The sequence below is a fragment of the Talpa europaea genome (genome assembly GCF_964194135.1).
Source record: "Talpa europaea genome assembly, chromosome: 9".
Classification (NCBI taxonomy): Eukaryota; Metazoa; Chordata; class Mammalia; order Eulipotyphla; family Talpidae; genus Talpa; species Talpa europaea.
Genome location: NC_140076.1, coordinates 73316851 through 73332585, shown reverse-complemented (window position 1 = coordinate 73332585; position 15735 = coordinate 73316851). Strand labels below are relative to the sequence as shown.

The 15735-nt window shown below is 46.6% G+C and overlaps 1 protein-coding gene across 1 annotated transcript in view; it reads left to right on the top strand.

Moving 5' to 3' along the window:
* Nucleotides 1-609: 609 nt before the first annotated feature.
* The window catches only part of GFPT2 (glutamine-fructose-6-phosphate transaminase 2), a gene marked incomplete at both ends in the record, with an annotated part of 90889 nt that continues 75763 nt past the window's right edge, over nt 610-15735 (top strand). Inside the window, one exon of the mRNA XM_084242380.1 lies at nt 610-628. Within this exon, the coding sequence (XP_084098506.1) occupies nt 610-628 (19 nt within the window). The remainder of the gene's footprint in view (nt 629-15735) is intronic.

Here is a 15735-nt window from a genome sequence, read left to right as displayed (position 1 = left end):
TAAAGACTATACCGTGCTGGTGCCTCTTGCAGTATATTATGGCCACCTTGGCAGCTCCCAAATAGCTTCTAGCAACTAAAGAATTGCCACTTTATTATTTCTCTTGCCTCCTGCTTCCAGGAGTCCCCTTTCTTTAGATAATGCCCCATGAGTATGAATTGTAGCAAGGCATACCAGGAATCAGTATAGGTGTTTACAGCCGTATCCTTAACCTGCCCCAGGGCTCAGATAAGGGACCAGAGTTCTGCTCATTGGGTAGACCATCCTTTAGGTAAGGGGCCCACTTCCACCACATGGTCCGCAGTAGTGACTGTATACCCAGCATGCCCTCCCTGTCTCGTACATAACTGATGCCATCTGTGAAAAGCTCCAGAGGGCTATCAGAAAGGTCAGGACGACTGGAGTAAATCTCATCCAGGACAGCCTCACAATCATGATCTGGCGGCCCGTCTTCGGTGGGCAAAAAGGTGGCAGCATTTGAACTTTGCATGACTTTGAGAGTGACCTAAGGATTTTCACACAGAAGCCCCTAGTAATGTGTCATCCTGGCTCTGGACAGCCACTTATGACCTTGATTATTCATCAAGGTAACAACAGAGTTAACTCGACATGGATGGTCTGGCTCAAGGTGAGTTTGTCTGCTTCCTGGATAAGCAGGACAGTGACTGTTAGGGTGCAGAGACAGGGAGGCCACCCTGCAGCAATAGAATCAAGGCGTTTGGAGAGATAAGCTATGGGTCTCTGCCAAGGGCTACCGCCTGCGTGAGGACCCTGAGTGCCATGTACTGCTTTTCACAAAGAGATTGAAGTTCTTGTTTACATCTGGTAGTCCCAAGGCAGGGCCTTTTTGAGCCCCCAAAAGTACTGATCTGGAGGTTCTCCCCACTTTCTGGCCTGATGTTCTGGTCCTGTCAACACATCATACAGTGGCTTGGCCAGCTCTGAGAATCCTGCAGTATCCAGCGGTGTATTGGCCAGGATGGGGAGGGGGTCGGGAGATGGCCCCCAATCTATGAGGGGGTTCAGGTTTGCAAGCTGGGTCAGGCCTGCCCAAGGCTGCCACAAGTAGGGAGACTTTTTGCTTCATGTGTCTATCCGCTTCCCTCTGGGCCTCTCAGTCACAGTTGATGAAGACCTTGTTGGTCACTTCCAGGAACTGAGTCATTCATCCCAGCAAAGCCTTTGAGTTTTTGGAGTTTTCAATGGATGTCAGGAGCAGCCTGAGAAACAAAGGCAGCGTTTACAATATGCTGGTTGTCAGACATCTCAGGGTCACATGGGGTGTAAATGCAGAAGGCTTTACATGGGCTCTCCTAAGAGTTGCCTGGCGATTCATCTGCTCTTTGAGTGCTTGAAGCTGTTTTTGACATATTGGTGGGTTTTTTAGCTCCCATCCGAATCCCTTTCATGAGGGCTTCTTGATATAGATGAAGGGCCAGCCTTCCTTCTTTCGTGTTAAAATTCAGTGAGGTTGGTTATTGGGAGCTGCTTGTCTAGCCAATGCCTCAGGGTCTAGCATTCCAGCCAGAGTCTATTCTGGGAGCCACCTCTGAGCGTCGGTGAGGATGAGGACACAGTGGCACGCTTCGTGTTGAAGACCATAGTACAACCGGGTTTATGTTAATGAGATTTTTGGAAAGCACCTAAGCATAGTGGATGGTTGCCATGGGAACCAACCTCCCTGGATTAACAGAGGTCGGAACTCTTGGTCTCACCCTTGGCCTCTGGGAAGGAGAGGGACTGGAGGTCAAATCAATCACTAATGGCCAACAACACCTGTAGGGGCAGGAAGGACACGGAGCAGGTTCTCTAAGACCCGAGCAGACTGGGTAAAGGAGGAAAGAGAGAGTCCTTGGTGACTTTTGCAGGCTTTTATTGGGATTTACCGGGTACATGGCAGGTAGGGGTTCCGGGGGGCCGGGAGACTGGCAGGCCTCCCAGCCCCCAGCAAATCTTCACTCTTTTTGGGCTCTTCGGCGTTCTCTCATGTTCTCTCTACTTCTCTGCTCTCCTGCTTCTCCTTCTGCTCTCTTTGCTTCTGCTGGTGTCCCCATGTTGCCGCCCTTAAAAGCCCAGTCTTAGCCCAGGTGAATCCCATCGACATACGCCCACACCCTACTCCGGGTGCCTGCCATCAGGCATGCATTTGGGACCACAGGATTCCATCCTCTATCCCAATGGCAGGAGGGCAGAAAAGCCTGATACTTTTACCTTACCCTACAACACCATACACCGTGCCTCAAGCGATGAAGCCTCCATAAAACCCAAAGGAGAGGGCTCAGGGGACTTCCAGGTTGGGGAACCAGAAGAACTTCAATGTGCCACTGTACTGGGCCCAAACTCCACAGGACCCTCCTCTCTGTGTGGTCTTTCTTCCTTTTCTATGTGGTCTATGTAGTCTTTCCAGAGGAAAAGCCAAACTTCCTACATGACAGCTCTGTGGGGTAAATGTCTGTCAGGCTTTTCTGCCCTCCCACCATCAGGATAGATGATGGATCCTTGCGGTCCTGAATGCATGCCTGATGGCGGGCACCTGGAGTAGGGGGTGGGCATATGTAGGTGGGTTCACCTGGGCTGAGACAGGGCTTATAAGGGCAGAGGCGCAGAATGGAACCACTGGAAGGAGAACAAGCAAGAGACTGGAAGAGAACCAGCAGAGAAGCAGAGGCCATGAGAGAACGCCAGAGCCCAGTAAATAATGAATATTCGCAGGGGGCTGGGAATCCTGCCAGCCTCCGGGCACCCCTGCCTGACATGTACCTGGTAAAATCCCAAATAAAACCTGAAAAAGCCACCAAGGGCTCCAGGACTCCTCTCCTTACCTGTTCTGCTCAGGTCATAGAGATCCTGCTCTGTGCCTTCCTGCACTACAAACTCTCAGTGTACAAATGTGGAAACTTTCAGTTACCGGCCTCCTTAAGGCTCAGGACTGTAACTGATGCAGGGTTAAAACCAGTAATAGGCTCAGCTCACATTCATAGGGAAGGGATCACTCCAGGGTGTGCATAGTGGGAGGGTGATTCATTGGGAGTCACCAATGTTATAATGTTACATGTCTGTACTTCCTAAAATATGCCAGTAAGGGCCACCCATTGGAAAATAAGGGGGCAGAGAAAGATGGTCACAGAGAACTGGAAAACATATAGCCACTTATATTGCACAAGGAGAATAAAAACAATCACCTGGTAGCTAGAAGTTGCCACAGAGGCTATAATGTTTGTATCCAAACTGAATGCAAACAATTTATAAAAAGTAATAATTAGGTAAGGTCACCCCACAAGAGTGGTAAAACTAAATAAGCACACAGCACAGTTAACAGCCCTTCTGGTGCCCCCGCGCTCCCCAACCACTGCTTCTTTACCAATGCAGCTCTGTTCCTCCTATCTCACAGGTAAATGCGATTAAGAATCACCAAATTGAGGGCCTCCCTGGTGGCGCAAGGGATTAAGCACAGCACTATGAAGCAATCCGAAACTTTTGCCGCACAAGTTCAATCCCCTGGGTTGCTGGCCAGGGACAAACCAAATGGTGCGGCAGACTCTCCTATCTCACCCGCTGCTCCCCTCAACAGTGTACTTCAGTCAGTCTGCCTGCTCTGTTCCCCACTCTATCTCTGGTGAATTCTCTCACCCCCTGTGTCTCTGGCTGTACCCCAGCTCTTGTATGCATAAATAAATAAATCTTAAAAAAAATCACCAAATAGCCCCTGCTTCCCAACAGCACCTGATCCAGAACTGCTCTTTTCTCCCTAAAGCCCTCCTTAAAATCACCCAGCACAAGCCCACAATGTACAAGTCCCACCCAGTTCCTACAATCCTTCCGGAATGTCTGCTCTTCTTTTCTACCATCTTTAAGAGTCTCCAGAGTTCTTGGTGGCCTTTGGATGGGGGACTTTGACTTTACTCATTCAACAATACTTAATGTCTGTCTCCACATTCCTTCTGTTTTTATCAATATTCAGGTCTCCCCATCTTCTGAGGTTCTGATTCTATTTCTAGCACTCTGGCCCCATGGAGCCCAGTTACAGTATCTGCTGGGATGGGGAAGTACTGCATTAGTGACCAAAAAACCATTTGAAGACATCGCCTTGGCATGTGTAAAGGAAGGAGCTTCATCCAAACCTCACATTTTTCAGGGTCCTTCCTTCCCTTTGCAGGTCTGTTCTCTAGACTGAGGAACTCTCTTTAACACCTCTCAGGGATAGGCTGGTGAGCAGCAACTAATACAGGCAGCAAGGCCAAGGACACTGCCCAAATAGTTTACCATTCACTGTCTGAGTTCTTCACCCACATGCACAATTGCAAGACTACTCAGGTTCAAAGATCAACAATGATGGGATTTATTTAATAAACCAGGGAAAAACAAAGTTACTGAGGCCAAAAATGCCGTTTTCTTCACCCAAAGCAGTGTCCAATGTTTTAAAGCCCTAAACACAAATGCTCCCAAGATGGCATCTTCCCATCTTCCCACTGCTGCAGACACAGAACACATGACAGCCAGATTATAGGCTGGGTTCCAACTCACAAAGACAGCAGAAAACACAATAGGAAATTCTCACTGGAGCTGCTGAGATGTCCCAGCAGAGCACCAGACAATTGACACTCAAACCAGCAGCTTCAGCCAAGCAACCCAACAAATGGCCCACACTCACACAGCTCAGCATGCTCTAGGACTTTGCCTTCCTGCCAGGCTGTAACAGCAGCAAATCAGAACAGTTTCAGTCACTCAGCTACTTGCAAAGCCCCTGAACTTTTCCTTTCTGAGATTGGCTGTTGGAGCCTCTCCAAGTCCTTCAAAGTCCGGCACCGGCCTTCAGAAAGATCAACAAGGTGGGAGCAGAAATCGTTGACCCTGGATTCTCTGAAGATCCAAAAACACTGAAATCCTGAACACTTAATCCTGAGCACTGAATACTGGGGGCTGCTTCTGCAGTCCCTTATATTTCTTATCTGAGCCTCCACCCCCACCAATATTTTGTTTGCATTTTCCCTGGGGCTATCCATTCTCAGCACCTCCCTCCAGGGGGCACCACCTATAAGTCTTTGGCTTCAGCCACCTGTTACACAACTAGGTACAGGGAGGGAAGGTTATTGTTGATTCAGGCAAATGGATAAAGGAATCTTGGAGCCCTTGGTATATTTGACAGGCTTTTAATGCTGAAGCAGGAGATCAGGTACACAGACAGACCAGTGGGCAGGGAGGCTGGGCAGCAGGCAGCAATCGAAATTCCAAATTTCTCAGTTCCCACAATCTCCCTCTGGCTTCTCTCTGGCTTCTTTTTCCCTTGTCAATCTTGCTTCACAGCCCAGGGGTCTGATTTATATATGCATATTCCCCATGGTCTTTGGCTTCTGGCCTGGATGTCCACAATCACAGGCACATGTGTCCTATGCCCATGGACCCAATTACTTTTTGCACTAACACGATATCATGTGCTGGTAATGAAACCTGGGAGGAAGGCATGCCGCAGGTGGCAGCCATAGAGGCAAGCATCAGGAAGGTGAAAAAGAGCCAGAACTAACCCATTTTCCTTACAGCTGATCTGTGTGAGTGATGCCTAATGAGCACTTAGGATTTCAGCTGTTAGGAATGGCTCACTTGATTCCTGTAGAATACAAATGATCACTCTGGGGCAAGTGGCAAGAGTTGAACCTTCACTCCAAGGAGAGTACCCACAGCACTGGGGCACCCTGGTCTTTGAGCCCCTCAGACTGCTTCCCATTGTGTTGGGCGCAGCAGATGGGAAAGGCCTGGAAAGGTAATGATGGCAGTCTGCTGGAGACAGGTGCAGACTTGTAACATCACTGACTCTCCAGTATCTGATGGGACCCCCCAGGGCAGGCTGGGGGCTCAGCCTGTGCATGTGTGTATGAAGCCTGGTGCCAACAAGCCTGGCCCCAGGCAGCGAATCATCCTCCATTCAGGAGAGGAGTCAGCTGGCAGGGTCTGCAGACTGAGGTCCAGGTCTGAGCTGTGGAAGCCTATCCCAGGTGTCTATTGGGGACAGGACCCCAACAAGGTCCTCTGCATCACTAACCAAACAGGGGCAGCTGCAGGGCTCACAACCATGGTTGTAGCCACCATCAAACCTTTGGTGAGTTGAGGTGGGTGTCAAGGGGTGTGGTGTGGGTAGAAAATGCACAGATTTGGACCCCCATGCCAGCCTCTGTAGGGGCAACCAGGCTCAGGGTGGGCCTGGTAGGGAGACTGAGGGGCCGGTGAACTCCCCCTCCTCTTCCCACCTTGCCCACCAGAGCTGAAAGCCCCTTTTAACCCTCAATTCTGGGCCCAGGTGTCCATGATCATATGTGCTTGTGTCCCTGCCCTTGCCTCTCAACCTGGGCGTCTGTGCAGGTAACGCAAGCCAGGAGTAATCTAGACCACAGGTGCTGGCCATAGAGTGGCAGGAGGGTGGGAAAAAGCCCGAGTAACTCCATTTTCCCTACAGTCAACCTCCTCAGGGTCTTTATCGCCCTCATTCTTCCATCTATTCTTCAATCATGCATCATTCTTCCTCAAATTTCCCTTGGTCAGTGTGGAACACTGTACCCATGACCCCCAAAAGCAATGCAGACTGCAACTGAAACTAAAGACCCATGCAAAGCAAGCTCCACATGTGGCCTCTGGTCCCTGCCCAACCCTGGGGATGGATTCCTTGGCCCTCACCCTATTCAAAAGTGAACAGGCCCCTGCTTGGGCTGGGGTCAGCAGCAAATGTTCCTCAAGGTTCAGGGCACATGCCTGGATCCTGGAGTCCACAGGTTTCCTCTTCACAGCAGCCCCTCCTCTCATGGGAGAGAACCTGTGTCCTGTTGCAATTGCCTCCATAGCTCTAGCAAGTACAAATTGAGTAGTGCATCTATTTTGGCACGAACTACACCTGCTCTCACTAGATCCACCCATATTTGGGTATGAGTAACTTTAAAAGGCTGTGACTTTAAGAACCTTGCTTGCCTTTTTGGCATCCTTCTCCATTGCTTAACAACAGCTCAGGACTTCCTGACCGTAGCATCAGCTTTTGGCCTTATCTAAGTTGGCCTTTTGATATGTCTCCTGGTACCTGGAGAGGGATTCCCCTCAGCCAACCTTGGGCTGCTCTCTTTTCTACCCCTGCCCCCACTCTAACCTGCCCTTGGGGGCCATTACCATGCTGGGCTGAGCCCACCTGGCTGATTGAGCACAGCCACCCACTGTGGCCCTTGGAGTGCCAGGAAGCACACAGGCTGCTTTAGGCCACCAACACCCACCAGCCACCCCTTGATTTTCATTTACTGGGGTGTGCAAATGATCCCATTCACCCCCAGGTCCCAAAAATATAGCAGCCAACCTGCCAAAGTTCCCCTGCCTTCTGGTGGAATTGTTCGTCTAAGTCCATCAGTTTTACCTTTGTGCCACCGCTGGGCAAGCTCTTCTTTCTCCCCTGATGAGGCTGCTGCCTTGAGGGTAGTGAGATGCTCCTTGAAGGCCATCTCCTCCAGACGAGCTCTCAGGTGTCCTGCAGTATCATCTTGTCCTGCACCTCTTGGGCCCTGCCACCTCCTATGCTCCTACAGCATCTTTAACTTGTCCCACAGCTCCTGGATTTTGGTCATCACCATGCTCCCATGGTGCCTTCAGCACTGTCTTTGACCCATGCAGAGCTGTGAGGGAACACTCATCCCACTGCCCCTGCCTCCAAGGAGGCACCATGTCTGTCCAGTGCCTTCCCCACCATGTATAGAATCCTCTCCACTTGCACTGGGGAATCTGTCTGCCTCCGGCCATTCATAGGCAGGTGCCCACGGAGAGAGGAGGCTGGGCCCTGAGTACTACATGCCGAAGGCCCACCACCCATCAGTCCCTCCTGAGGCCTTCAAAGGGTTCCATACCCATCTGTTTCAAATCCTGCTGTCTTAAGCCACGTGTGGGGGTAAGCATGCAGGCCAGCGTGGGCAGGTAGGCAGGCATAGGGAGGCGGGGTGGGAGGGGAATGGAAGGCAACTGAGCCCCCCAAGTCCTCCAGTGCCCCCCTCCCCGCAATATCCACACTCTCTCTGGTGTTCTCTCTTGGTCTTCCTCTCACAATCTGGGCCTCATCTAGCCTTGCCTCGAAGTGACGCTGCCTTGCATGCCAAAGCCAAGGAGCCCCTTTTACTCCTTGAGTGTAGGCCCAGGTATCAGGTGTCCATATTTACATATATGCACACCCCATGATCTCTGGGTCCATGTGTCAGTAATCATAGGTGCTCGAGCCCTGCACCCACATCTCTCAACCCTGGGCATTTGTGCAGGTATCACAGGTATCACAACCCAGGAGGAATGCAAGATCACAGGTGCCGGCTGAAGAGGCCAGGGGCAGAAAGGTGGAAAAAAGCCTGAGTAACTCCATTTTCCTTATAGCCACCCACCCCTGTGCACAGTTATTGCAGGTCTCTAGGCCTCAATCACCTCATTCAAAAATCAGGCACAACGTTTGATGCAGGGTGCAAAAGCCACATGATGCAGGGTGCAAAAGCCACCTGGCACTCATAAAGCAGCTTAACATTTTGAATGGATTGCCACAATTTTAACATCAGAAGATGCTTGCCTAAAAAGTAGAATTTCTAGCTTTCTTTTTTTTTTTTTTTGAAAATCTCAGCAAGTGTTTTATTGAGAGCAGAAAGCATGTTTGAAACATGAGAATTAGTTTTTTAAAAATTGAAAACCAAGTATCCATCCCTTTAGTTTCACCTTTAATTGCTGGGCAATTAACAAGTCTTTGCATTTTCTAAGTTTTCTTTACTTAGTGATGTTTTGCTTTTCATTTACTGTCTCAAACACAGCATTGAATTGTTTAAATCAAAACAATGAGTTGTATTATATGTGAAAATAGGAATCTTTGTCATTAATGGTTAACCCAGAAAAGAAACGCTGTTTGATTCAGGGGTAGAATTCATTAATTGCATAATGGGAATGATATTCAGTCATTAGTAGTGAGGAGAAATATTTCTGGATGTTGGAGAAACTCATTTTTAAAAGTTATAATGTTTTTCAAGTCTATTGTATTACCTGCATTATGGAAAATATTATGGTTTATCATCTTAAAAATGAAAATAAACTTTAGTTGAAAATCAGGCTTATACACACCTTTGATGAAGAAATTAACTCTCCATGAATTTCTGCAGGGGTGATATATTATAATTGGGAATCCAAATGACTCCCATTTCAAACCCATTTTTGTGATCTAGGCATACTGGAACTGTTCTTTCTTTTTTTTTTTTTTAATTTTAATTTTAAATTTCTAGCTTTCTTTAAAGGTGAATGGGAACTGTCATCCGACCACCTGTAACCTGGAGTTGGGTAGCAGCCACCCCTTCAGACAAAGGCCTGCTTCTCCTCCTAGTTGGCCACTTGTCCCTCCAGTAGGCAGTTATGTCTGGGCCTGGTGATGCCACAGCACAGGCCACCAGGTGACACTGCCCAAGAGTACCAAGCAGGCTGGGCCAAAACAAGGAGGCCCAGGCTGGGTGAGGGGCTCTATCTCTGATGCACCATGACCCAGCTGTAGCCCTTAGCAGGGGTTGTCTCCAGTCCTGTACACGGGCAGTCACCTTCTCGGCCAGCCAGTGTGGACATGAGCAGAATGATGCGGAAAGGGAGACAAATGATTACAGAGGCCCAGAGTGGAGACTGCAGTGCTTGCTACTCAATGTCCTTCAAGTCCAGGTGAGGAACCTGAAATCACAGCAGGGCCTGAGCCCAGGCTACCAGGGAGATGCCACTTGGCTGAGAGGGAGTAGCCAGGTTGGGAGCACTTGGGATGGAATGACTGGGGGAGCTTTGCAGTTCTGAGTTTCTGGGTACTTGGGTGAGAACTCACAGGCAGGCATGCTGCAGGAGGCGGCCTTTCTAACTGTCAGGACCATTGGGCCTCAGAGACCTGCATGGGGCAGAAGGGGCATGTCTCCAAAAGTGGAAATGTTCAGGTAGGCCACACCTGTCACACTCATGTTTTTTCCTTGTTCTAAGGTATGTGGGGGCTGGGACGGAGGCTGGAAACCACAGTGCCTGGCTACAGTGAATCCATGTGGTTCCTGGGGCCCCGCAGGAAGGTGGAATGCAGGAAACCAGAGATAGATGGTCAGCAGTCCCAGGCCTCTGCCCTTGGTCTTCCTTATCTAGACAGTCAGCCTCTCTGTCTGGAGTCCTTTTCCTTATCTTCCTTTAGCAAGCTCCTTCAAGATTCAGTTGAAATTTTTCCTTCTCCCAGAAGCTTTCTCTGACCTATGGGCAAAAGAATTCTGTTTCTTCTGGGTGTCCTTGGACATTGTCCCCCTATACCACAGCCAGCCATTCTGTACTATGATGGGTGAGTCACATGGTCATGTTCCCCAACAGGTACTGAGATCCCAGGTGCAAGGATCATCTCCCATGTCCCCAGTACCCAGACCAAGACCTGGCACAGAAAAGCGCCTGATGTTTCCATGGTTCACAGGGTTGGGTCAGCATGTCCTCTCCAAGGGGCCCACGTGCCTACGGTCCTTGCATAAGCCTGTGGTCCCCCAGAATGCTCAGCCCTGTGGCGTCAGGGCCTGTGTGTAGTGAGCCCAGGGGACAGGAGGGGCCTGCATGACTTCAGAGGGGTGTGTACAGGACAAGTGTGAAGTCATGCTTGTTTATGAGGCTCTGATACAGCACCCGTCATTTCCTCCCCACTGGGCCACACAGAGATACAGACTTCCCTGCTCAGCCAGCCTCTGACTTATTCTCTGGCATCACATACTGTCACTTTCACAGCCCATTTCAGTGGGGTTGATGCGGTCAGAGTTGTTTGTCTGCAGTTTGGATAATGAACATCAGGGAAGCACTGGGGCCTTGTCGGGAGACCCTCCCAGCAGCTGTTGCGGGGACCTGCATGGTTCATGGGCTCTGAGGTACCCCAGCCCAGAAGCAGCTGGCTTCTCTATGGGGAGCACTGAGCAGGCAGAGTCAGGATCCCACACAAGAACTCCCGGAAGGGTCTGACTATAGGGATGGACAGGAGGTATGGCCAGCCCTGCTGTTTCTCGCTCTGCAGGGCACAGAGATGGTGTCCCTAGTAAGAGGTACTAGGGACCAGCCTGAAGGCCTCAGAGGGAGGGAGGGCACACTGAGTCCACATAGCTCAGGTGGGGTTGAGGGCTGTTAGGGGTCCATACCAGGGAAGAGATGGAGCAATAAGTCTCAGGAGTTTCCCTTTTGAGAATAAGAGGGAGCTCCAATTCCACTCCAATCCCCAAGAGCTGACCCCTGAGGCAAACTGCTCTCAAGGACCAGAAAATTGAGAGATACCAGCTTCACAGACTAGTGAGTACTTGCCCTATCGAAAGGTATTCACATCCACAAAGGTAAAACACTTTTTGGTCAAAATGGAAAAATGCATAAACACACACATGTAACATAGGCAAATGCACACATTTGCACACATACACACAAACACATAGGGCATGGCATAGTTACTTTGTAGCAAGAAATTGTCCTCACCACTTGAGAACAATTTCTTTCGTCTGTAGGCATGAGAAACTAGGCCAAGACATGCTGAAAAATAAGGAATTTATTGTAAAGGTAGTGTGGGGTGGGAGGTTGGAGTCTAGCTGTTCTCTGACTCTTGCTTTCTTATTATTTTCTTATTGAGATATAGTTTACATACAGTAAATGCATAAACCTTAAATACACTAGTGGTGAGTTTTTAATCTATGCACACATCCACAGAACCTCCACCCAAATGAATATAAGGGACTTTTCCATCTCTGAAAGTCCCATCATACTCCATCCTAGTTTATCTGCACCCGCACCTTCAAAGTCCCACTCCCAGAAGTAACCACTCTTCTGTTTTCATCATATGTCATTCTCAACTATTCTTGAATCATGCTGTAGAAACATTCTTTTTTTTTTTTTAAGATTTATTTATTCATACAAGCACTGGGTACAGTCAGAAGCGCGGGAGGGTGAGAGAATTCACCAGAGCCAGAGCGGGGAACAGAACAGGCAGAAGGACGGAAGTACACTGCTGAGGGGAGCAGCGGGCAGCAGGAGAGGTCTGCGCGCCATGTGGGACCCTCACCCGATGGCTGGGGATGGAACCAGCGCTGCAGAGGCTGCGGGCAGTCTCGCAACCCAGCACTCAACCACTGCTCCACCAGGGAAGGCCCAGTAGAATCAGTCTTGTACAAGTCTGTGAGCTTAAGGTTTCATTTAGCTTAGGTAAATTTCTAGAGTGAGATTGCTAGTTCAGAGTAGCAGAGTAGCAATACGCTTAACTTCATCAGAAACTGTCAAGCAATTTTCCAAAGCAGTTGGACTATTTTGCATCCCTGCTAGTGATGCTCTTAAGTTCCACTTGACACATATCTTCATCAATACTTGGTATTGTCAGTCTTCTAAACTTAGTCATGCAATGGGGTGGGTAGTAGTATTTGTGATTTTAATTAGTGTTTTCTTGATGACTAATGAAGCTAAACAACTTTTCATATGCTTATTGGTCATCTGGGTACTCTTTTGTAAAGTGCATTTTCAATATTTTTTTCTTACTTAATGGATTTTACTATTTTCTTTTTTTGATGAGAAGGAGCTCTTTATGTTTTTCAGATAGTCTATATAGTCATGTGCAAAATGAATATTTTCTCCCAGTCTATGATTTTTATTTTCATCATGTCTTGTGGGTAAGCAAAAATTTTCAATTTCTTTGTCACATTCATCATTTTCCCCAGAGATAATAATTAGTGCCATTCATCGAAAAGATCTTCCTTTTCTCATTGAATTGCACTGAAGTCTTTGTTTGACTCAAGAGACTGAATATGTGTGAGCCTATTTGTGGACTCTGTTTTTTCCATTGGTCCTTGTGTCTGTCCTTACACTGATACCACAATGTCTTCATCACTGTAGCTTTATGGGGAGCTTGAAATTACTTAGTGTAAATTTTCTAGCTATGTCCTTCTTCAAGTTTATCTTAGTTCTTTATATTTCCATATAAATTTTCGAATCCACTTGTTGGATTCTATAAGAGCTTGCCAAAAGTTTCATACGAGTAACATTAAACCTATAGATTTAATTTTTTTCTTTTTTTACTTTTTGGTTCTTTAATTTTATATTTTATATATTTTTACATTTTTTTCATTTTTGTACAATGTTTGCATTTTCATCTTGGTTATAATCCCTGTACAATTCCCACCACCCTTGTTTGATTCTACTCCCTTCTCTGACACGCACCCTCCCCCGCTGCCCCCCAGCCGCCTGTAGTGTGTCTGCTGGTTGATTTTGATTTTTGCTTTATTATAATTAGTCTTTTTCTTGATCCCTTATTTAGGTTTTATAAATTCCTGCTATGAGTGAGACCATCCAGTATTTTTCTTTTTCTTTCTGGCTTATTTCACTTGGCATGATCCCTTCCAGCTCCATCCATGTTTGTGTGAATGGCATGAGTTTATATATATTTTTTATTGCTGAGTAATATTCCATTGTGTATATACACTACATCTTCTTGATCCAGTCATCTATTTTTGGGCATTTGGGTTGCCACCATAGCTTACCTATTGTAAATAGTGCTGCTATAAACATAGGTGTGCAGGTGCCCTTTTGATTAATGTTTCTGTGTCCTTTAGGTAAATACTTAGGAGTGGAATTGGTAGATCATATGGAAGCTCCATCTTTAGCAGACTGAGGAACCTCCACACAGCTCCCCATAGTGGTTGCCATTTTGCACTTCCACCAGCAGTACAGGAGAGTTCCTTTTTCTCCACATCCTTGCCAACATTTGTTGTTACGTTTTTTTTAATATGTGCCATTCTCACTGGTGTAAGACAGTATCTCATTGTAATTTGGTTTGCATTTCCCTGACTACAAGCGATGTTGAACATTTTTTTTAATCTTTTATTTTTTTTTTAAAGATTTATTTATTTATTTATACAAGCACCGGGTACAGTCAGAAGCTTGGGAGGGTGAGAGAATTCGCCAGAGCCAGAGCTGGGAGCAGAGCAGGCAGAAGGACCGAAGTACACTGCTGAGGGGAGCAACGGGCTGCAGGAGAGGTCTGTGAGCCATGTGGGACCCTTCTCCAGTGGCCGGGGAGCAGCCGGGGATGGAACTGGCACTGCAGAGGCTGCGGGCAGCTACGCAACCCAGCGCTCAACCACTGCGCCACCGGGGAGGCCCAATGTTGAACATTTTTTCATATGCCTAATGGCCATTTGCATTTCCTCCCTGAAGAAGTTTCCTTTTAGTTCTTTTGCCCATTTTTTGACTGGTTATTTATTTTGTTTTTGTTGAGTCTCTTCAGCTCTTTGTAGATTTTTGTGATCAGTCCTTTATCATTAGTGTTGTGTGCAAAAAATTTCTCCCAATCAGTGGGGTATCTTTTTGTTTTGGTTACTGTCTCTTTTGCTGTACAGAAGCTCTTTATTATTTTTTTAAATAATAAATTTTATTTTTATATTCCCCATACAATTGCAACCCCCCCATTCTGACCCCAATCCCTCCCCTCCCGCCCCCGCCCCCCAAAAAGTGTCTCTGGTTCATAGTTTTTTGTTGATTTTGATTTTCACTTTCTTATAGTTATTCATTTTCCTGGTCCCTTATTTAAGTTTTCTAGATTCCTGCTATGAGTAAGACCATCCAGTATTTTTCTTTTTCTTTTTGGCTTATTTCGCTGAGCATGATCCCTTCCAGCGCCATACATGTTGCTGCAAATTGCATGTGTTTATCTTTTTTGAATGCTGAGTAATATTCCATGGTATATATTGTACAGAAGCTCTTTAATTGGATGTAGTCCCATCTGTTTATCTTTTCCTTCACTATCACTCCTTTGGGTGATGTGTTTTTAAAGATGTTACTGAGGTGTATGTCATGTAGTGTTTTACCTATATTTCCTACTATGTGTTCTATGGTTTCAGGTCTTATGTCTAGTTATTTAATCCATTTTGAATTGGTTTGTGTGCATGGTGTGAGGTAATAGTCAACCTTCATTCTTTTGCATGTAACAACCCAGTTTTCCCAGCACCATTTATTGAACAAATTTTCTTTGCCCCGTTACATATTCTTTTCTCCTTTGTCACAGATTAGTTGACCATAAATTTGTGGGTTTATTCCTGGATTTTCTATTCAGTTCCATTGGTCTGTGTGTCTGCTCTTGTTCCAATACTGTGCAGTTTTGATTATTATGGCTTTGTTGTATAGTTCGAAGTCCGGGTGTGTGATACCTCCATTTCCTTCTTTTTTTTTTTTTCAGGAGAGCTTTGGCTATTCAGGGTTTTTGGTGGCTCCATATGAATTTCACTGATATTTGTTCTATTTCTTTGAAGAATGTCATTGAAATTTTTTATTGGAATAGCATTGAATCTGTAACTTGCTTTTGGTAGGATGGCCATTTTGAGAATGTTAATTTTGCCAATCCATGAGCAGGGGATGTCTTTCCCTTTCTTCGTGTCTTCTTTTATTTCTTTTAATATTGTTTCATAGTTTTCTTTGTATAGGTCCTTTACCTCTTTTGTTAGGTTTATTCCCAAGTATTTGATTTTTTTTCTTTTAATAAGAAAAAGAATGTTTTATTTTTTTATTTCTTCTTCTTTGGATTTATTGTCTGTATGTTTGATTTTTGCATGTTGATTTTGTATCCTGCTATGTTACTAAACTGATTGATTAGCTTGATTAGTTTTTCTGTGGTGTTTTTGGGGTTCTCTATGTATATCATCAAATCATCTGCAAATAGTGATAGTTTTACTTCTTCCTTCCCTGTTTGGATTC